This window comes from Cydia amplana, chromosome Z (assembly GCF_948474715.1).
Source record: "Cydia amplana chromosome Z, ilCydAmpl1.1, whole genome shotgun sequence".
NCBI classification, from domain to species: domain Eukaryota; kingdom Metazoa; phylum Arthropoda; class Insecta; order Lepidoptera; family Tortricidae; genus Cydia; species Cydia amplana.
In genome coordinates, this window is record NC_086096.1 from 796,821 (window position 1) to 819,618 (window position 22,798).

The 22,798-nt window shown below is 36.6% G+C and overlaps 2 protein-coding genes across 2 annotated transcripts; one reads left to right on the forward strand and one right to left on the reverse strand.

Annotated features, from left to right (window-relative positions):
* The first annotated feature begins 264 nt into the window (after window positions 1–264).
* On the forward strand, window positions 265–2,009 carry LOC134660994 (biogenesis of lysosome-related organelles complex 1 subunit 2). The gene is made up of 4 exons (XM_063516888.1): window positions 265–362; window positions 579–709; window positions 1,262–1,373; window positions 1,819–2,009. The coding sequence occupies exons 1-4, from the start codon at window positions 314–316 to the stop codon at window positions 1,956–1,958; spliced, it is 432 nt and encodes a 143-aa protein (XP_063372958.1). The 5' UTR covers window positions 265–313; the 3' UTR covers window positions 1,959–2,009.
* Window positions 2,010–10,141: 8,132 nt separating this feature from the next.
* LOC134661896 (ADP-ribosylation factor GTPase-activating protein 1) lies at window positions 10,142–18,694 on the reverse strand. Its single transcript, XM_063518136.1, has 8 exons — window positions 18,529–18,694; window positions 18,290–18,457; window positions 14,524–14,637; window positions 13,556–13,695; window positions 13,077–13,200; window positions 12,366–12,488; window positions 11,328–11,458; window positions 10,142–10,301 (listed from the first exon to the last, which is right to left on the reverse strand). Exons 1-8 carry the CDS (start codon window positions 18,586–18,588, stop codon window positions 10,154–10,156), a joined length of 1,008 nt encoding a protein of 335 aa, XP_063374206.1. The 5' UTR covers window positions 18,589–18,694; the 3' UTR covers window positions 10,142–10,153.
* Between the last annotated feature and the right edge of the window lie 4,104 nt (window positions 18,695–22,798).

Below are 22,798 nucleotides of genomic sequence, written 5' to 3' on the forward strand. Positions count from 1 at the left end.
CATAGTGACTAAAGAGAGATATGAGAGAGATAGACACACAATTACTACCACATGTTGGTAAAAGGAAGGACAGTGAATAGGCTGTCCATAAGAACATACAAAATGATGTGGCAACACTGGAGACGTCACAAGAATTAAAACAACAAAACCACGATGTTTATTGTCTATAGAAATGTCATCCTTCTGTCACATCAATTGTCAACAATATGTCAACAATTCATTCATAAATTTCATTTATTTGTAAAGGTGGAATTTAGATTATTTAGAATTTAGTTTTGTGATAAAAACTAAAAGAACTTTAGTTCTAAGCAGAATGTCAGACGAAGACATCGAGAAATGGATGAAAGATGGCCGCAACAAAGGTAAGTCGAAGCATACAATAACGTATCCACTGCCGAAGTGATTATTATGTTACATTAGTTTGAACAAGTTTTGTACTTTTGTTTGATCAGGCGAGTATACATCCATCCATCTTCTAAGTATGTTATAATAAGTTTTCTAAGAAATACGCTTTTGTCTAGTTGTTTATAGGATCCAATTGAGAGATGTAGATATATTCTAAGGCGTGTAATTCCCAGATTTACAGGTGTCGACGAGCTGCTCGAGCTTCGAGGTGCTGGACCCGCACGACCCGGTGATCAGCCGCCTCGCCACGCAGCTCTTCAAGCGCACCAATGACTACCTACAGGGAGAAATGTCTGCGGGCCAGGTTAGTAAAATAATACTGTAAACTTGGTGGCTATGGCATAAAATGATAATCATCGGTTGAAAAAACTGTGATTCACTGTCAAGCAATTTTATTTACACCTCTCCCAATATTAGAAATTGTTAACCAAGTTTGGTACCTGATATTAGGTCTTGTAGTTTTAAGCAAATGTTTGAAATTCTGCTGCACTGCGAATATTTCTTTGTGATCATGCTCATCATCAGCTTCATAAACAGGCTCCCTACCCTCTCGGCCAGACTGCTCATCTGGATGGAAATAGAATAATGATAAATATAAAGTATTGTTTATAGTTGTGCTTTGTGTAGTTTCTTGGGTTTTCTTTATTTAATATTGTATTATATTATAATACACATACTGAGGAACGATCACATATTATCAATTTAACACTTTAATTTTACCACCCATTGTTTGTAATAGTTCCAATATCTAATATGGCCAGAGTTATGATCAGATCAGAAATAATGTTTATAAGTGATCTTACAATAAAATGCTCTGGTTATCCATTTGAAAGATGACTGTTTGATTATATCTCAGGACCACTACAACCTGCTGGAGCAGATCAACCGACTCACAATAACCAAGTATGCTGATCTCCGTAACCTGGCGGTGAACCTGAGCAAAACACTCAATGAGTATAATGAAATGTGTAAGTCTTTTAAGATTCACGTTGTGTCTATGTTCAATGAAGATTTATCGTTTAGGACTACCTCCATATCAATTATTAAAAATATGGTCAGTCTGAAGTGTTACTTTGGATTAACTGACAGACAAATAAAGTGATTACAGTTTTTACTTTTGTAACATTTTTATATTAGGTATTGGCCTACTGATGAAAAGGAATGGCTTCACAAGCTTGAGTTAGCTACAATGGGGAAGGCAGTGGTCAAACAAATTGAATGTTACATTGTTAAATTATATGCAAATAATGTACAGTACAACATCAAAGATATGTGTTCACTTGTGACCATTGTTGAAAGTGCCATGTATGCTTGCTACCTTTTGGCACCACATTTTTTGTCTATGGGACCCTTCCTCTGCCTAGCCTTTCTTGTAACTGTGATTTGAACACTTGTTATTTGACCTTATTCCAGACAACACCCAGATCCGGCCGTTGCTGCAGCAGATAGACGCCATCGACGCGCAGGTCTCCAGGTTCGAGGCGAGCGCGTACCGCCTGGACGCTTACACCAAGCAGCTCAAGCAGCGCTTCAAGGAACTCGAGGACAAGTAGCCAGAACAACACCTCCACTGATGAGCAGCTGCCAGGCGCATGTAGCAAGCGAACTAGACTAATTGCTCATGCTGATGTCCCGTTGGAAAGTTTGCAAAATGGCGAAATTATCACATTGAAAAGTTTTGGAAACTTATGTCATATTTTCGTATACTCGAGATGGAAATTTTTCGTTTCCAAAATGAAAGTTTCCTATGAATTTTCCGAGAACTATTTCAACTTTTTTGAAAGTTTCGGCATCGTGCACATCCGTTCCGCAAATCTAATTATAGTTGGTCAAGCAGATCTTGTCAGTAGAAAAAGGCGGCAAATTCGAAAAATGTAGGCGCAAAGGGATATTGTCCCATAGAAAATTTGAATTTCGCGCCTTTTTTTACTGACAAGATATGCTTGACCAGCTGTATGTTGCTCTTGAAATATAATAGTTGACTATTTTCCGCTCTCAGTCAAGAACAAACACAACACCGCATTATGAAGAACAAGTCACAATAGTGCAAATGCGAATTTACTTGTAAAATGCTGCGAGCATTACTGAGTTGTCACTGTAACTATAGTTACGATATTTATATTATTATATTACAATAATGTATTACGTTAAAAATATATAAATTCATAACTTGAAATAATGTGTTATTGATTTCTAACACCTTTCAGACGAATTAGTTATAAAATGCTTCTAAATGGACGCTATTCAGCATGAAGAATTTCGTATATTACTGCCATTTCTTATTTATATAATAATATAATAATAATAAGGTTAGGTTTTTTATAATATGTTTATAAGTATATTGTATTGTTTTTGTAAGTGTTTTTGTATTTTATTTTTATATCCATATTATAAATAACCTAATCTGAGAAATTAAATGAATAAAGGAAATAATAATTTTCTTTATTCAGACAATATACAGTCCATTATATCGCACATGTCTCGCATACTGCCATTTCTTATTTATATATGGTATCTATCGATCAGGTTTGTTTTGAGGATCAAGTGTCTGTATGGGACCCATTGCATTAAAGCAATACAAAAGTCAGAAATTATAGTCAAAGTCCGACAGTCGTACTTCACTCGCGAAAAGCCCCGAACGAAACGATATATGACCGTGACGTCAAGGTCAGAGTCCATCTTGAAGTATGAACAAAACAAGAAAATTGCGATTTTGTCGATGAAATATACAGTTGCCATAAAATCTTTTTTTGGATAAAATGGGAGGAATCGAATGGTAAGTGTTGCTATCTCACTCGTATCGCATCTCGCACAAATAGGGAATGGTACGAATGTATTTGTCCTTATCCTCCTTACTTTAATCTCCTTAGAAAAGGTCATTCACGATTTCTTGGTTGGCCCCATCCCATCCCATAGTAGAAGTTGGTCAGTATGACGTATGACTATATAATTTAATATCTGGGAGACCGAGCAAAGCTCGGAAAACATAAAAAAACTCGAAAATGCGCGTTTTCCTAGGGATAAGGCCTAGCTAGATCGATTTTTCGCCCCGAAAACCCCCATATAGCAAATTTAATCGAAATCGTTAGAGCCGTTTCCGAGATCCCCGAAATATATATATATAAATAAATACATAAGCAAGAATTGCTCGTTTAAAGGCTTGGAGGATACAACTAAACGGAGTAGCCATTAACAGGCTTTCCCCTCTGTCGAAAATAGGCGGCCAACGGTCATACACAATGTATGGACTGACGTTTATCTGACATGGCTATTTTTACGTTACGCATACATTTGACGTTCCCCTCCCCCGCAAAAATCGGCAGACTGTTTTGTACAGAAAATTACAGACATGGCGTCTCCGTTTGATTATATCCTCCAAGTTTAAAGGTATTAGATAAAACAATTTCGATTAAATTTACTATATGGGGGTTTTCGGGGCGAATAATCGATCTAGCTAGGTCTTATCTCTGGGAAAACGCGCATTTTTGAGGTTTTATATGTCTCCCAGATATTATTTATAAAGTAGAGAAAAAATATGTTTTTAGAATGGGAATGAAAAAGTGCAATCAAACCGAAAGCTCGGAAAACTCCCAAATAAAACTCCGCTTCCACAAACTATTTTATTCAATCATGGCTACATTAATATCTTATTAAAGTCGGACATTGACTACGATACAAGTATTTCAATATAGCTGTATTAACATACTGGAACGAAGGCATAATGATGTATACATGTATTACTAGAAATATTTAGGTACAGTCAGCGTCAAATATTTTGTAGCAGTCAAAGTGGCCAAATAGTTCGGTACACCATACTAAATTTATGGTGTTCCGAACTATTTGGCTACTTTGGTTTCTACAAAGTATTTGACGCTGACTGTACATTTGAAATCATCTTCCAAAAAGGTAGGCCTTTTTGTCACTGCTCATGAGAGCCCGGGGCATCTGCTCTGAAGCTAATTCTCAAGAATTAACGTAGGCACTAGTTTTTACGAAAGCGACTGCCATCTGACCTTCCAAACCAGCGGGGAAACTAGGCCTTATCTGGTTTCCTCGCGATGTTTCCTTTCACCGAAAAGCGACTGGTAAATATCAAATGATATATATTTACAGTACAGTCACCTGCAATAATATGTTACACTTCGAAGGCCGCAAAAATACGTGACATGCTCCAATGGCTCTACAAATAAGATCGTGTCAGACATTGCGGCCTTCGTTGTGTCATATATTATTGCAGGTGTCTGTACATAATGGTACTCCATCACGACAGCCTCTGCTATAATAAGCACATTCTACGTCGAAAATTTAAAGGGACATAATAGGCATGTGCCTATGTATGTACCTATGTAGGTATGTCCAGTACTTTATGTAAAATACGATACTCGTGCGAATAGGTAATTCGTTTGTGTTTTAAAATTCGCCACTCGTTGTGAATTTCGCACTTGTATCGCAAATATCATACCTACAGTTCCGAAGCTCTTCGGTACGAGTCGGGTTATGAACCCGCCACTGCCGGATTGAAAGTCGCACGCCCTTAGCCTAGTGGGTTACCAACGCTTCTTTAGGTAAATTAGATATAAGTACATACGTAAAAAATATCTATACTGTAGGTGACAAAGTAGGGCCATTGTGCTAGTTTCCGTCCATGCTCTAGTTTTCGTCCACTTGATAGATTCGCAAATATATATTTGATTTTTAATTTGCTACTTGCGAAATATCATTTTTAGGGTTCCTTTTAGGGTTCCGTACCCAAAGGGTAAAAACGGGACCCTATTACTAAGACTCCGCTGTCCGTCCGTCCGTCCGTCCGTCTGTCACCAGGCTGTATCTCACGAACCGTGATAGCTAGACAGTTGAAATTTTCACAGATGATGTATTTCTGTTGCCGCTATAACAACAAATACTAAAAACAGAATAAAATAAAGATTTAAGTGGGGCTCCCATACAACAAACGTGATTTTTGACCGAAGTTAAGCAACGTCGGGCGGGGTCAGTACTTGGATGGGTGACCGTTTTTTGCTTGTTTTGCTCTATTTTTTGTTGATGGTGCGGAACCCTCCTTGCGCGAGTACGACTCGCACTTGGCCGGTTTTTTATGTAGAATATATTGTTTTGTCATTAAGGATTGCAATACGTATAAATTTGTGCAGCAATGTAGGTTTATATTCAAATTTCCTTTGGACGAAAACTAACACACCTACCCTATTTGTTTTTGTTATGTAAAGTAAAATATTTTCTAGTAATGCATGGAGACTAAGCAGAATTGACAGGCCATATTTAAAGCATTTAACACTGATTCCATACCTTCAGTCCTTACCTTTACTATGATAAAAATATACATGAATTATACAAATAAATACGTTGTACATAGGTAAGTTTATCTTAAAATAAAATAAAAAATAATAATAACGTGCAGATGTAACAGTGCATTCTTTCTATCATATTTTCTCGGCAACGTTCGAGTTTGTCATGCTACTTCTGTCAATTAGATTTCAGTACTTTTTGTACTGAGACTGACTGAAATAAATATAGCAAGACACGTTCGTAAGTTTACGTAAAAAAACGATTGGAAAATAATGATCCACATCCACACACTGTAAAAATATATTATTTAAAATCTTTCAAAAATTTTGCGAAGTTCGGTCTATTGTACGCGTATGGCTAAAAACTTAGGTAATACAATATTAACTGTGATACTTTTTTTAATTTAAAAGATACAGAAAAATTGTTATTAAAGTATATTGTATACTTACTGTTCAAAGGTTCGTTCGGTTCTTATAGGCCGAATTTCATACATATAACGCCATTTAAGCATAACAATTTAACATTATTTTCATTCGTGTGATTGTTTTGTTTACTAAATTATAATCACCCTTAAAATACAGTTCTTTTATTATGCCTAACTATGTATGTATATTCAAATTAAAATACAATTGTGTACATATAGAATAATTGCCATAGAGCGCAAATAGATGGGTACTTACAGTACTTACATACAATTGTTTTAAACCAATAACTTATTAACCATAAATAACAAGTATTAACATAAAAAAAAACTATTTTCTCCGCCATATCTAATACGTACCAAGTATTTGTTTATACTTATAATAATATGTACCAACCAAATATGGATATAAGTTTACTAGGTAATTAAATAAAAAATTAGCTAATATTTCGCCCCGAATCGAATGTCACCGGCGCAGACGCACACCGCGACGCAGTGGACGTCATCTCCCTAAAATTTCATACAATAGTCACCGCCAAAGACACAACATTATTGTCTATTGGCTATACGAATCAGGGCTCGGAACCGGTATTTTTTAAAAACCCCGAAATAGCCCAATAGTTTGAATTATTTTATGCTCTTTACGTAGGACTGAATCATGTATTTAAGTAACAACTTCGTATTATTAGATTTTCCCATTAAAAATGAAATAATAGGCCAAAGAACGAAAAAGAACGTAATAATACCGGTATTTTTGTATGGACCAAATACCGGTTTCCGACCCCTGATACGAATGATTCGCATCTCAGTGGTGTTTAGCCTATTAACAATAGTACATATATACAATAATACATACATAATAAACTTAATTACTATAATATGTAAGTAATCAAAATTATTCAAATTTGATTCGACGGTTACGTTGAAAACGGCGAGCGTTGCGCCATAAAAAAGTATTATATACTAAGATGATTCAGTGATCGTAGGTACACATACCTACATACATAATTATTAATTATAATAATTTTATTTAAATTTTATCATAATTTCATCACAATAATGGAATATATAGTGCTTTAAATGCTCACACCCAAATCAGTAAAGAAATCCTAGTTTTATCAACTCTCAAGACAATAAATGAAAAGTGTATTATCGTAATTAATACAATTAATATAGTTATCTTAGTAACTGTACTGTATTTAGCTGGTAGCTGCGCGCAACTACGCCCCCTACAGGTGTTCACGGAAGACTAGCGTCATCGTCAGGTACTACTCCAGTAGGACCCGGCATCATGCTGAGTGTTCACCTTTTTCAGTGTAGTGACAGTGTACTAGTTATAAGTTTTTTCTTTCTTCCTGTGTATGTATTGTATAACTGTGTACCTATGCTGAAATAAATAATATTCTATTCTATTCTATAAAAGTGTACGAGTACTCCGGCTATTTTAATTCTTCATTCCTCGTGTTATGGAAACATAGAAAATAGTTTTAGGCTTATACGTAAGGAGTTGTAAACTAGTTTACAGTACATATGGTGCTACTTTACCGCCCCAGTGCGGTAATAGGGAGTATTACTGCAATGTTTTGCCTTATTGTGACTTAAGTATACCACAGAGTAACTTATACATACTGTACCTTAAACTGTTTTTTGACAAGTTTTCACAGACAATCAAATATGACATTGATACATCAAGGCGGTTTATTTACTAAGGGCCTACTGGGAAACGCGAAATCGAAACTCAGCTATCTGCCTCTATATTGCTCGAATATGCAAGAGTGATAGTAGACCCTTAGATTGTGACTTGTTGTGGGAGTGGCGCTCCCTACGCAGACTTTCGCGTAATATTCCCTATTAGCACAATACGTGCGTATGTCGAAAATTTAAAAGGCCATATGTACGGTAAAACGTAGTACAATACCAAATACAATACACGTGCGAAAAGGTAATTCGCAACTCGTGTCGTTTTAAAACAATCCCTTCGGTCGTGTTTCAATTTATCGCCACTCGTAGCGAACTTCCTACTTTCGCACTTGTATCGTAATGTACTATTAAGTAGTGTAGAGGTACGATATATGTATAGGTATATGTATTTCGCGAAACTAACAATGAAACATTGAAGTACGGATAATTACATATAAAGCTCATATATTCTTTGTAATATAAATAATTCGGTATATTTAAATAATACAATGTGACAATGTAAATATAACATACACAATAAATATTATTCATCAATACAATTTTTAAATCAACTTTAAGTTGCACAAAGATAAAGTTCATAAATTATGAGCTTGAAAATAATGTACCTAATGATACCCTTTTCCTGCAAGTAAATAATTTATTTGTTTGTAATTTTAAAAGTCAAATGAAGTATATATTTAACAAATAAAAATTTCATAAATTTAGCATTGAACATTATATTAAATGTAATAATACAAATAATGTCTTATCTTAACATTACAATTACGAGAAAACGTATAATACACATATATATTTTAATAACTGCTATAAACATCAACATCTGAAAGCAAGCACCATAAAGGAACGGAGAGATTTTTTCTTCAGCAACATATAGTTTTCTATGAAAATTTCCACGATTATTTACCTAGTAAATCTAAAATATTACGGGTATTCTCATGGCTTGATCCAGTATGGCATAGTGCTATGGGGTAATGGTGTGAAGGAACATACTCTTACGGTTGCACTGTGGGGTATTATTAAATATATGAGAGTGGAAAGAAACTAATCTCACGATACGATCATTGGCCATCTGGTTCCCTCGGTCGGTTTGTCCTTCTGTGGGAAAAATATATTTGTTATATTTGGGTTGATGAAAGTATTAGAAATGCTTAGACATTGCATCTTTTTTAAGCTTTAACTTAATATTATTGAAAGGGACTTCAGATATGGGTGAAACCTGTTTTCGTTTAATTCATCCTAAATAAAAACAACACAAAAAAACTACCCATGTATCTTCACATAAGGACATTGTTCACATGTAATATTTTGAGAATATTATCAATAAATGAGTATGATATATCAATAAATGATTTCGGGAACGAGAGTTGTTTTATATGTATCTTGTAGTTGAGGTGATCTATGCAGTGCCGTAACTATAACTGAGGCCATTGGCAAATCCTCCGAACGAGGGCCCGGGGATCTAGTCAAGACGACAATCGCCGATAGAAAATGGCAAATGAAATAAATATTATAGGACATTCTTACACAAATAGACTAAGTCCCACAGTAAGCTCAAGAAGGCTTGTGTTATGGATACTCAGACAACGATACATATATATAATATACAAATACATAGAAAACACCCAAGATTTAGGAACAAATATCTATGCTCATCACACAAATGAATGCCCTTACCCGGATTCGAAGCCAGGACCGCGGCTTCACAGGCAGGGTCACTACCCACTAGGCCAGACCAGTATATTAAATATGTTAAAACGAAGGACCGACGCGTGCTCCCGATGATGCTACTAGGTACGGAGACCACGGAGTAAAACATGTCGAGCGATTTTCGATTTAAAATACGTGAGTGATTCGTTTAATTTAACATATTTAAAGTGTATTCATCCTTACGTGTCTTATCATGTAAACAAACAAACGTCAAATCCATAGAAAATGTAGACATCGTAACGTCAGATGTTTTTGAGGTGATCCGTTCGTTACTGCGATTTTTGATTAAAATCTTATTAGAAATTATATTTTTCAGTGATTTTTTGGTTAATTTCAATACTTTGTTAGTTTCTTTAAGTATACAACAACATTTTAAGTGATGATTATTGAGTAAAATACGTGACTTTTCTGAGCATCTGCCATCCTGATACATTTTTTATTTTCGTTTGTCGATGTACGATTGTCCATTGGGTCAGGCCCCCTGTTGTAACTATACCTGATGGCCATGGCAAGTTGATGTCGGGGGGGGGGGGGGGGGGGGGGCTGGCCACGTCCCGGGTGTCCAGGTGTCCCGGGTGTCCGGGGTGTCCAGGTGGGACTGTACTCACGTCAGATCTAGTTGTTGAGCCAGTCCCAGCTGTCCTCCTGCTTGCGTATCTTGAGGTCCTTGATGTCGGGGGGGGGGCTGGCCACGCCCACCTGCGAGAGGTCCCGCGTGTCCAGGTTGTTACGGGCCGCCACCGACGGCTGCACTTGCTCGTTCCTTAAAGAAAGGTGTATCAGGAACAGGGTTCGATAAGTTTAATGTACGAAATAAGTATCATTTGATATTTTACAATCACTTTATGGTAGCAAAACATCGTGGGAAACTGAAATGATCCCAATAAGGCCTAGTTCAATAGCTAACGTTTTCTTAAAGACTCCTGCCCTAGTAACACGGTCGCATTTTTATCGTTTATCACCATGCCTGTCACGTTCTAACAAGTATGTAAGTGCGAAAGTGACGGGCATAGTGATAGTCGATAAAAATGGAACCGTGCTGAGCCCGATTGAGCCCATTTCTCGAAACGATATTAGTCTAATATTATTAGTGTGTTGTCATGGCAACCCATACGATTTGACAGTTCGTGGACTAATAATATTAGACTAATACCGTTCGAGAAATAGGCCCCTGTTTGGGCTAATCGTTGTAGGTATCCTGATAATCACAATAATGTGGGTAGGCTGAGCAATACATGAATAACGTGGTCTATGCTCGGTAATGGTCGTTTGTATATCACCTGACATGGCGCAGTGGGTTTTTATGGTTAAAAGTGATTAATTTCGTGATTCTGACTACTTATCAAGTTAACTTAAGTTATCGTGTTAGTTCTGGTCTTGAGGTTAATAAGCATACCCCGGCCGGCGAGAGCAAAAATGCGTCTGCTCCTAGTGCTTAATTAAATATCGACTATTCTATCGACATATGGATGTCGATAGAATAGTCGAATTTTAATTAAGCACAATTTTTTTTTTAAACAGCCATTAGTATTTGTTATTTATTTCAACTTGATACCTCCACGCGTTTCTAAGAACAACCCTAAAACAATTTTAAACTGAATAAATACAAACACTTGGTTTTAATTTTGTTTACAACAATAATTAATACTTCTGCATATCATAACGGTGGTCCAGTACATCGTGTTGTTTTTATCGACATCGACCAAAGTGTGTGTCCTCGCACTATTAAGCTGTCAACGCATTTTTGCTCTCGCCGGCCGGGGTATGTTAATAAGTGGCGTTCGCTCACCAGTGCGAGTAGGGCTCCGAGGCGGAGGTCCGCATGGCCCCGTAGGACTGCGCCTGGTGCAGCTGGCCGCCGCCGGAGCCCCGGCGGGGGTCGGCGCCGCCCAGGGAGCTCCAGCCACCGCGGTTGTTCACCTACATTACAAATATAAGTTAAACCCGCCCCGGCTTCGCGCGGGTTAGCAAATTATACATAAACCTTCCTCTTGAATCACTATCTATTTTAAAAAACCGCATCAAAATCAACGGATTTTGATAAACTTTGTCAAACTAAACTTTGTCTACGTAACGACGTAGTTTTAGAGATCTAAGCATATATACAGACAGACATACAGCGGGAAGCGTCTTTGTTTTATAGTATCTACTATGTAGTGATACTGGAGTGACGTAAAAGAGAGATTTTCAAGTTAAGTTTGTCTTAATCGTACGATATTTGAAAACATATGTATTGGAAATTTAAGTCTCGCAGATTGAAGGCAGGTTTGGTGTGCTAACGGCGCGTTGATGTATTTTATTGTATACAGTTGGTAAGTGTTACATATTGAACATTACAGTTGACCAAATCGTTGTATATTGGACATTTTAGTACAGTTTGAGTCGGGGTCCCGTTGTTTCCCGTAAAGTTTTAAGTCATAATGTATTGTTTGTCATATTAGTATTAGTCATAAAACTGAAAACGTTAACATTTCAGGATTTTTGTAAGGTTATCCTATAGATAGATTAGGTTAGGTTATCCTGAAAAGTGAGGCGTTTCTGAACCAAATGAATTATGACTAACGAAAATGCGGGCAAACAATACATTATGGCCATACTCTAAGTGTGTTCCGCGGAACCCTAGGGTTCCGTGACACCCCTGCAGGGGTTCCGCAAGAATTTAGAACACTATGCTTTAGTCGCCTCAAAAAATTTTACTATGCTGTCACCGTATTGTAGGGTTCAAGTATTTCGCTTTCCCAAAGGGTTCCGTCAAAGAAAAAGATTGAGAACCGCCGCATTGTGGCTTAAAACTATTTGGGAAGCAATAGAGACCCGTTTGAGTCACCTTCTCAGTGACGGTGGTGGCCATCTCGGAGACCCGCTGCGAGGCCAGGCCGCCGTACCGCGCGGCGGACTCGGTGGCGGTGCGCGCGCACTTAGACACCGTCGACGCAAACAGCGACCATCCCTGTCACATAGTAACGATCATTAAGTTTCTAAAAACACACACACACACACGTAAAGCTTACAAGAGTGTAAAGCTTTGGATTCCTCCGAAAACGGTGCCGTCATATAGCGGCCGCAAAAGACGGCCGTCTTTACGGTGGCGACATGTGGAAAGTACCACGGCGTCATAACACACCGTCATCCACCAAGGTCAAAGCGGCAAATTTGAAATGGGATAACATCCCATAGAAAATTTGAATTTCGCGCCTTTTCCTACTGACAAGATTTGCTTGATCATCTATAATTTACTTGGAGGATGAAATATCATCAGAAGAGGAAAATAATCGTAGTACGGAATCATTTATTCAAATCTCGTGTCATTTATTCAAAATGGCGTCACCGCTATCTAATAAAACGTTCACGAAACTATCGACACCGTCATGACGGCCGTCATCTTACGTTACGTTGACAATCAACGTAACGTAACGCCGTCTAGGAAACCGCGCCATCTTGTTTACATAGACAACGTTCTAGTGACGTCAGTCAACGCTATATAGCGGCCGTAATATGACGGCACCGTTTTCGGAGGAATCCAAAGCTTTACAGTTACCGTAGCCAGGGCAGCAAGACTGTTGTCCACCACTTCGTTGCCGGTGTGCGTGGGCGACAGGGGGGTGGACCGCGTCTGCTGCTGGTTGCCGAAGCCCGTGTAGCGACCGCTTCCGTACTCGCTGCTGTAAAACGAGGCAGAGTTAAGTGTTTGGTAGTAGTACAGTCAGCATTAAAAGTAGCGGATCAGACTACGCGTCAAAAGTATCTAGTAGTAGTTAATTTTTGACATTTAACAATTGACACATAATTATCAGTCAAAGAATTAAGGATCAAAGTCCAACAGTTTTAATCTTCTGTCGAAGGATGGCAGTGAATGTGCTGTGTGACTACATAATTTAACATGACAGTAATTCTCTATGCACTCTATTCTCTTGGGCAGAAGCCGCGCGCGTCAGTTGACGTCTTTGGCGGTCAAAACCAGAAAAAAAATAACTTTTTTTTTCAAAATGGCGGAGCATACAGCTAGCAAATACTCACTGATAGCTGATGTTGTTGTCTGAGCCGCTGTTGTGGAACTCCTGACCGTTGGAGTAGGAGTCCTTGGAGGCGGCGTAGGGCTGCGGCGCCGGCTGGTAGTCCGAGGGGCTCCACTCGCGGCCTTCCGACAGCGCGGTAATCTGACAACAAATTTAATGTACAAATACAAATACAAAATACAAATACAAAACTTTATTAATAACACCAAAGTTACAGGTCAAATTGTTTCAATAATAGGTACAGTAGTACTTAAACCAAATATCTCAATGTCACAGAGTAATATTTTGTAGATCTGATTCATATTAATTATTCATTCATAATTTGTATAAAAAAGCCATTATTACATTATAACTATTATATAACCTATGTTGCCTATGTATACGGTAGTTTGAAAAACTCCTCGACGTTATACAAAGATAAGGTTAGTAGCCACTTTCGCAGTCGGTGTACCAGTTAAGAGCGTGCCTAGATTTCACCCAATGTTGGTTAAGACTTGAGTCCTTTCTTTCTTTCTTTATTTCAAGGCGAGGTAACAAAATGTAAATTGGATACATACGTCTTAATATTATAGTAAACTTATAGTGCTAAATTTACATTTCAATAACTACCAAGCACAACATTCATTAGAGATTATAATATTTAGTTAACAATTAATTTGTAATCTTATAATTAAGGTGAGATCATGTACTCAACTAGGTATGTGATAATTGATAATTTAATTACACTGTTTCTAAATCTATTATAACTTAAATGAAAAACGTCTACATTATTACAAATCTTATTGTAAGAAGCGCATATACGAGACAGGGGACTATGTTGAGTCATTTGCTTTAAGACTCGACTCAGTTTTTCAGACTCCAAGTCCAAACTAGATTATCGAGATAAGAACTCTGAAATTATCTACCTACGTCACGTCCTGTCGAAACACTTGAGACGGGCGTGTTACCTGCCAACGGAAGTTAACTGACCTTCTGGCGGTACATGGCCGCGGCCTTCGTGTTGTATTTCTGCACGATGGTCATCCCTGGAGTCACGTCGGGCTGGCTGTCGAACCACTCCTTGAGGCGGGCGTTGCCGCCGACCTACCAAAGGGACACGAGATAATAAAATAACAAAAACTTTCGCAAAAAATGGGGGTGATGATGATGACATATGTTGAATATTATAAAAAATACTCTAGTTACTGCTAATGAGCATGTATAACAATATATTGGACACGAAAAATATGAAAATACATAATAAAAAAATACAAGACCTCTAAGATTCAAATGTAAGTTTTATTTAACTTCCGAAAATGGTACCATTCGATACTTTACATTTTATTTAAAAAAATACTTTACAGGAAATAAACAACATAAACGCAATATTACACCGTCAATATCGCGTTTTTCTTGTTTTTCATACTTCAAGACGGCTTCAACTTGAACGTGGCGTCACGTACCGTTTAATAGCGGCGTTTCTCGAATCGAGTGACTGTTTTGTACATTTGATCCTCAAAACAAATTAAACGACTGATATCATTAATAAAAACTTGTCATTGGCACTGTAACTCGCAAGCTCGTTATATTCTTAAATTGTCATTGTCGATTTTTCATACGGCTTTTACAATTAATCTTTGCTTGTAACCTATTAACATGTATTTTATGCTTTGCCTGAGACGCACATTCGCAATGCCCAAATTAAAATATTTTAAAATAATCAATTGAACTAATTCAGCCGCAACATGGGTCGCCCACCTGCCACCCCCACCCTAATAGGGGGTGACATATATGTGAAAACAATATCGCAATCGGAATCGAAAATGAAGCTCATGTGAGTGAAGTTCATTGTTTAATGTAATACTGTCTATATCTACTTGACCTGCAACCCTTCGTTTCCTGTCCTCTATAGTTATGTACTATTAAATTTAGTACTAAGGTGAACGGATAGAGGGCAGTATGTTATTTGCAGAAAGTAGAAAGAAGTTTCTGTAAGTAAAATTATAATTATTATTATTCTATACGCAGGCAGGCAGTTGTGACAACTGATATTGCCTGTATCCAGTAATCATTGACAGTTGTCATTGACAAGTAGATGTGTAGGTGTGCTTGTCTAGTTGATTTTTAAATTGGTTCACATTTTGTGCTGAGACCACATCTTTCAGTTTATCAGTTTATCAGTTTATTTATTGCATCCATGGTAGTTACATTTGGTGTTACATAGTAAAAGTAAGTTTCACATGGGCCCTGGTAGGGCAGAGCAATAGTCTTAAATCTAAAATAATTATGCTAGGTACTAGACAGTGTTAATGAAATAGTTGTATAATTTAGGTCCTATAACAATGGTTAGGAGATTGTAATTTAAATTTTAATAGCACAAATTTATTAATGTCTAGTAGATATTATTGATAATTGAAAATTGAAATTAACATTGAAATTGTAGGGTAGGTATATAATATTAATTTATTTAATAGTTATGTCAAGATTTAGAAATATTATGTTACACAATGTTTAATAATCATATATAAAAGATAAATGAAATAAAATTAATAAAAATGAGTAATAATTAAAGCTAATAACATTCGTGATCATTTTTATCTTCCAAGAAATCATCCAATTTATAGTAGCACTTGTTAACTAATAAGTTCTTCAACAATTTATTGAATTGTTTGTCTGATGTCTGAAGTTTAATGTCGTCACTGAGTTTATTGTATATTTTAATGGCCATCATTTTTGGACTTGTTTTGTGTAGCTGTAGTTCTGAACGTTCGGGTGGCGCCAGGTTATGCTTGTACCTACTTTCATATCGTCGAGGACGGTCTTCAAATTTTGGAAAGAAATGAGGATATTTTCTGACGAACTTACACATTTCAAATATGTAGATTGATGTTAATGTCAGGATTTTATATTTAATAAAATAGGGTCTACAACTGTCTGGTACTGTGATATTAGCTAGTGTGCGTATGCATTTTTTTTGCAATATGAATATTTCCTCTATATCTGTACTATTTCCCCAAAGGATTATCCCGTAATTAAGCCACGAAAAGGCGTACGCGTAGTAAGCCGCTAGAGCGCATTCGAAGTTCGTTGATCGTTTTAATTCTCTTAGAGCATATAAAAATGTCGAAAGTTTACTGGCTAATTTCTGGATATGTGATTTCCAATTGATGTGTATATCAATATTCAAACCAAGGAGGGTGAACGTATCTACACATTCTATTGTTTGTCCGTTAAAGGAGTAATTAATATCTAACGCGTTTTTTTGATATGGTCTAAATTGAATTAACTTGGTTTTTGTAAAGTTGATCTCTAAATTATGGTCTGTCAACCAGTCAGTTAGTTTTGTCAGTATATTATTTATGTCGTTATGCAGGTTTTGGTCGTTTTGACATGACATTAGAATCGAAATATCGTCCGCGAACAGTATACATAGGTCATCCAAATTCCCAGGGAGATTATTTATATATATTAAAAATAGTAAGCATCCGATACACGATCCTTGGGGAATGGAATGCTGAACTGATTGAGAGTCCGATTTAACATAATCGATCATTCCAGTTTGGTAGTCTAGGTGTTGTATCTCGACGTATTGTTTACGGTTCTCTAAGTACGAGGTGAACCATTTATGAGCTGTACCTCTTATACCTATTTCGTATAGCTTGTCTAGGAGAATTTTGTATTGTACTCTGTCGTAGGCTTTCGACATATCTAGTAAAATACCGACCGCATATTGTTTGTTATTTACAATATTTAGCGCTTCTTGGATATATTTATATGTGGCCAGTACCGTTGAACGGTTCCTTCAGGAAGTTTGTTCCAAGCTCAAAAAGTGTTTGTATGGGTTACTGTGGGACTTATGCCTTTCTAACTTTAAGTGATGACCTCTCAGACGGGTGTTGTTGTTGCGCTTGAACATTTCATGAAAATCCTTGAGGTCATAGTGCCCAGACAGTATTTTATATTAGGTCTCCACATTCTCTGCGGTGCTTAAGAGTAGTGAGCTTCAGCACGCAAAATGTACGCACTTAAACTGACCTACTGTCCAACTATGTTTCCCGCTACATTTTTGCAAATTAAATATATCTTTATCTTTATGACATGTTAGGTTGGTATTCCATCTGTCAATATCTTGGTTCAGTGTGAATTTGCGTTTCACATTTTGCTTAATGAGAGAATGAGATGCATCATCTTCCTCGCGTTTGTCCCGGCATTTTGCCACGGCTCATGTTATACTTCACCGAAAAGCAACTGGTAAATATCAAATTATATTTCGTACATAAGTTCTGAAAATGCAATGCACTATAGAAAGTACAGAAACGAACAGTTAGGTTAGTAAGTTTTTTGTGTATTATCTGAAATGCTGACTAATGGAACCTTGGTTGTAGTATAGATACAGGATTCGCTGTAATGTCATATTCGGTATTATGTAACATTTCATGATGAATTAATGAACATAGCTATTAATTACCCCACCCAGACCCGGGGGTCAACAATGTAAGGTTTAAAAATATTGGCAAATAATAATTTGTTTCCATTACATTTTTTGCTTGCATGCTAATTTCGCTGTGCAGGAGTTATGCCTGTCCCTAAATACTAAAAACTATTATTTAATAGCATTAAAAAAAAGTTTGATATTATGTATGCTAATCATCTATCTTTAAGTACGCAATAAAACCTTTGTCTTAAAAAACAAGCAGTCAGATTAAAAAAATACCATGGCCTAATTCGCAATGGTATTGAAATTGGGTGCACTCACTTGCATTTTCTCAATCTCGTTTTCCTTCCACTTGTCCATGGTGACAGATCGTACGAAGGATATGTGCACGCCGAGGCTGCGGTGCACGCCCGAACACTCCAGGCAAATCCATATCCCGTACGTCACCGACACCCATTGGGGGTTCGAAGTGTCGCACTCAAAACATTTCTGAAACCCAACAAAACATGCTGACTGTCGCGAATAACTACTTGTAACAACATTACAGGGTTTTTACTTACATGGTTGTTGTCTTGAGAGCGGATGAGGTTTAAACGACGTCGTGTTTGAGGCGACGCCATCTGGTCCGACGTCTTGGATCCCTTCAGTTTGACGAGGAACTTTGAAACGGTCCCAAACCGGAGTCACGGTAGGCCCCCAGCTGCAGTTGAAGTGATTGTGACTGACTGGCTGGCTGTCACAATCTACGAAGGAATACGAACTCTCTTGTTGGCATCCATAGACTAAACGCGTTATTTTTGGTAGAAAATTAGCCGAAGGCTTATAAAGGCAGCCGGCTTTAATTTTTACCTCTATTTCAGTAAAATTATAATGTAGCATTTTCATAGCTTTATGATTATTATGGTATTTGCACGGTATTTGTTGTTATTTTTGCTTATCTAGAGGCTTCATCAAATCTTTTTTTTTTTTTTTTTTTTTTTCTCTGTTTTGGCTTTTGTTAGGTTAGCCAATGTCAAGTTGTGAAGGTATTAAAAGTTAGGGAAACAAGGAATTAGGAAATACGGATAAGACGAAAATTTGGAAAGGAAAGGATTGGATTTACTGTAATATATATAATTATATTATATGTATACTATATTTTTATATCATTCTTTTCTAAAAATACTGATATAATTTTATAAATATCATACGAGTTACTAAATAACAAGCAAATTATGGATGTAGGAAATGGTATGCGTAATGATTCAAGGCTGGAAAGGAAATCAGACCGATCATAAAGAGAGCATGCAAAGAAAATATGGTTCATGTCCCCATATTCACCACAAGGACAATCAGGATCCGGTTTTTTGTTTATTGTGTGTAAATGCGCCGGGGAACAAACATGTCCCAGGCGCATTCTACACAAAATAGAAGTTACAGTTTTCGAAAAAAATATTTTGCTAAACCAGGGTTTCCTTGGAATTGACGGCTGAATATGCCTATAATGTTCACCTTTTGAGGTTTCCTTATTCCAAATCCCATTCCAATCCTCATACAAATAAACTTTTGACAAATTTATTAAGTCATGACAATAATTATGGTATGGTACAATATCTCCCAGGTGAATAGCCTCATTTGCCAATTGGTCAGCTCTTTCATTGCCAGGAATACCCACATGGCTTGGTACCCAAGCCAGCACGACAGCACAACTCTTCTGTGAACATTTATATAAAAGATTCCTAATATTAAAAACAACTGGAGACTGTTTATGAGACTTAAATGGGAACCTCATTATGGCTTCTAAAGCACTGCGAGAGTCTGAAAAAATTATGGTTTTAGGTATCTTCAGCATAAGTATATATTCTATAGCCTTAAGTAAAAGGCGGCATCGTCAAACAGCGGTCTTGACATCACTACGAGAACCGGGGATAGAGCAGCATTATGACGTCTGTCATCTAGAGATCGGGTTTTTGCGCCAAAACGGCGTCGCGTATTACCTAAGTCCCTAACTCTCATATATTGTGATTCTCTAATAAATATTGTTATAAATGGTGCTCTGGTGTTTTTACCCTTACAGCTTCAGAAGTGCGATAGTGGATTCCCGCCTACTACGATATAATTTGTCGAAATTGACATTACGAAATTTACCGCGCGTAGTCCTTCCTTGTTTCATTGTTCTGATCGTTAATCTGATTGTAATGAGTAAATGCACCAACACCACTCATCAGTTAGGGACTTAAATATACAAAGTCCAAGATTGGTGTCAAAATCATACCTACAAGAATAGCCTACAAAACTAACCTGTGCCGGCTATTGGCTGGCGTATCGTACCTTTGCCGTGTGTTTTGTGTGTTTTGTGTGTTTTGTGTTTGATTTCAGATACCTATTTCAGTTTATGTACACCAATGATCATGACTGTCAAAATAAAACATATTGACAGTGCAATAAAGCTGCTGGCATGTATGTATTACAATATTCACAGCAGAAGATCACAAGACATAAGCTGACAGATACCATTAGGTACAATTGAATTTTGATATTGGTATGAATGAAATAAATCCTTGGGATTATAGAGTAACTCAGGTAAGAAGTCTGTCGATCCAACACCTAACAGTGCTCCGGGCCATAGTGGTAAATGCTGCCTCACTTATATGTTGTGTTATTTTTGTAATCTATGTGCTTTCAGATACATAACATAATGTGATTAAGTATGTCTACATGACATATTTAAAAAAAAATGCTATGAACATTTTCTAAAGTTTGTGTCATGGTGAAATTTACATTCAAGTAAAAAGCATATTATAAAACAAGTTTGGTAATGTAAATTTAGCCTTGATTGATGCTATATGTATGGTGGTATTATGCTTTCATGATTAACAATGAGTGCTATTTAATACTTTATCCTTTCAGTCAAATTAAAATAGATTACAAGTTTTCAAAAACACTGGAATATTGGTTACAACAACAATAAGGAGAAATTACTTGTTGTTTCATATGTGTGTGTGTATGATATTACACATGCTTATTGCAACTGACATAATGCTTTGTTGGTGTGTTTTTGGTTTGTGTAATTTCCAGAAATTTGACAGCAATGATTCTTGAATTGAATGACCATACCGTTGAACGCACTAGAGTGACTATCGGGTCAGGCCTCTATAATGAACCCAAATGGACATGGATAATATTTCAAATTAGTTGGTTATGGATGCCAGGTATATTATGTCCTAGTGCTCATAATTCATTATATGGAGAAAATATGTTGATACCTAATCTCCGTTGTCATGGAAAATGAGGTATTTATTTAGAAATAAAATGTTTGTTCATGTTGTACATGTATACTAACGGTCAGTATGTGTTACATTGACTGTGTGTGGTTAGTAAAATGCGCTTTGTGAATAAGCGAAAGGTGACATTTATTTCAAGCTGGTTAGTAGTATCTGTGACAAATGTAGTCACTCCATGTATCCGGAGCCTCCTCGGACTGAATATTTTAAAAGACAGTTCATATCACATATAACCTCCTGCATCTTTGCAATTAACATTAAGCTGCAGACATACTGATAAATAAGGCAGTAAATCATTTGAGATGTTGAGAAAATTTCTGTCTGTACATATTATTGATTGGTTCTATGTATGAAAAATCTTATGAGTGTTTATACAAATTAATTGCATACAGCTTATAGTATGTTGTGGTTGTTGTTTTGTTCATTGGGATGTTGGTTTAAGTTTGCATTGCAAATATTTATCACAAAATGTCATGTTATAAAATGAACCAAAGACATATATTTAAACAGACTTACCAAACTAATGAAAGTTATTGGCATGACATTGTCAAGTGTTTGAGTTATTGACAATGATAATGATTTGTGTTCTAACAGTATGTTTCAGATGCATTTCCTTATAACAAAACTTTATTGCTGGTGAAGTTTTGACCATAATTTTATAATACTTGCACCGATGAAGTATGATTATAGGTGTTTCCAAGGTTTAATCTTGTCAAAGAGATGGACATATTGAACTAGATACTTACTGAGCTGAGTATGACACTGGTAAAGCAGGTTGTTGCTAATGGTAAGCGAGGTAAATACTTTCAGGAGTCAATATGGATATTGACGGTCTACATGATACATGTCTTTTACATACAAGTGCGACTGGACTCTAAACGTTCCAGTCCGATAAGTGTTTTATGGGTGAATATTAAACGAAGGTAAATAGCTTGGTTAAAGCTTTCCAAATAACTATTTTAACCCATTCACTGCTAATGAACATTGACCGAAGAATATCATGTCATGAGCTACTGTTTGAAGTTATTGACGGTTTTCGTCTGAACTTGTAGTGTGTTATGGTACTGGTTGCATTAATAAACAGTACACTTTTATTACTTCTGAGTTTCATAAATCAGAAGTTATAAATAATAATATGTTTCACAAATTTTGTGGGTTCACTAAGTATGTATTTCATTGTTTTGAAAAATGCATAAATTGTGGTTTATTATGTTATGAACTCATTTATCTTACAATGTGTGCTTGCATGGTATTTAACAAAATTATTTAGTTTTGTGCAGGTATAAGTTAACCTGGATGATGATGTGTTGAGTTATCTACACATAAAATGCACATGCACAGCTGGAGAAAATCAACCATGTGTGTCTTGGGATTGGAAGCTTTATGGTTTAAGCATATGTGCCATGATTTGACTGATTGGTCATTATCAATATACACTTCATGATGGTTGAAAAATACAATTTGTGAAACCTCGATAAGGCGAACCTGGGTAAGAGAGGAACCTCGATAACATGAACTTCTGTTCAGGCTCTACTGTAGTTCAATGTTGGTATAGTAAGAGTGTTGC

Excerpts from the sequence above, each read along its gene's own strand:
- LOC134660994 (XM_063516888.1), top strand. The coding sequence starts at position 314 with ATGTCAGACGAAGACATCGAGAAATGGATGAAAGATGGCCGCAACAAA. Across the intron at positions 363-578 it reads GAAAGATGGCCGCAACAAAG|ATTTACAGGTGTCGACGAGC; the intron begins GTAAGTCGAAGC and ends TGTAATTCCCAG. Across the intron at positions 710-1,261 it reads GAGAAATGTCTGCGGGCCAG|GACCACTACAACCTGCTGGA; the intron begins GTTAGTAAAATA and ends ATTATATCTCAG.
- LOC134661896 (XM_063518136.1), bottom strand. The coding sequence starts at position 18,588 with ATGGCGTCGCCTCAAACACGACGTCGTTTAAACCTCATCCGCTCTCAA. Across the intron at positions 12,489-13,076 it reads GTCTTGCTGCCCTGGCTACG|GGATGGTCGCTGTTTGCGTC; the intron begins GTAACTGTAAAG and ends ACTATGTGACAG. Across the intron at positions 11,459-12,365 it reads CCACCACCGTCACTGAGAAG|GTGAACAACCGCGGTGGCTG; the intron begins GTGACTCAAACG and ends TTTGTAATGTAG.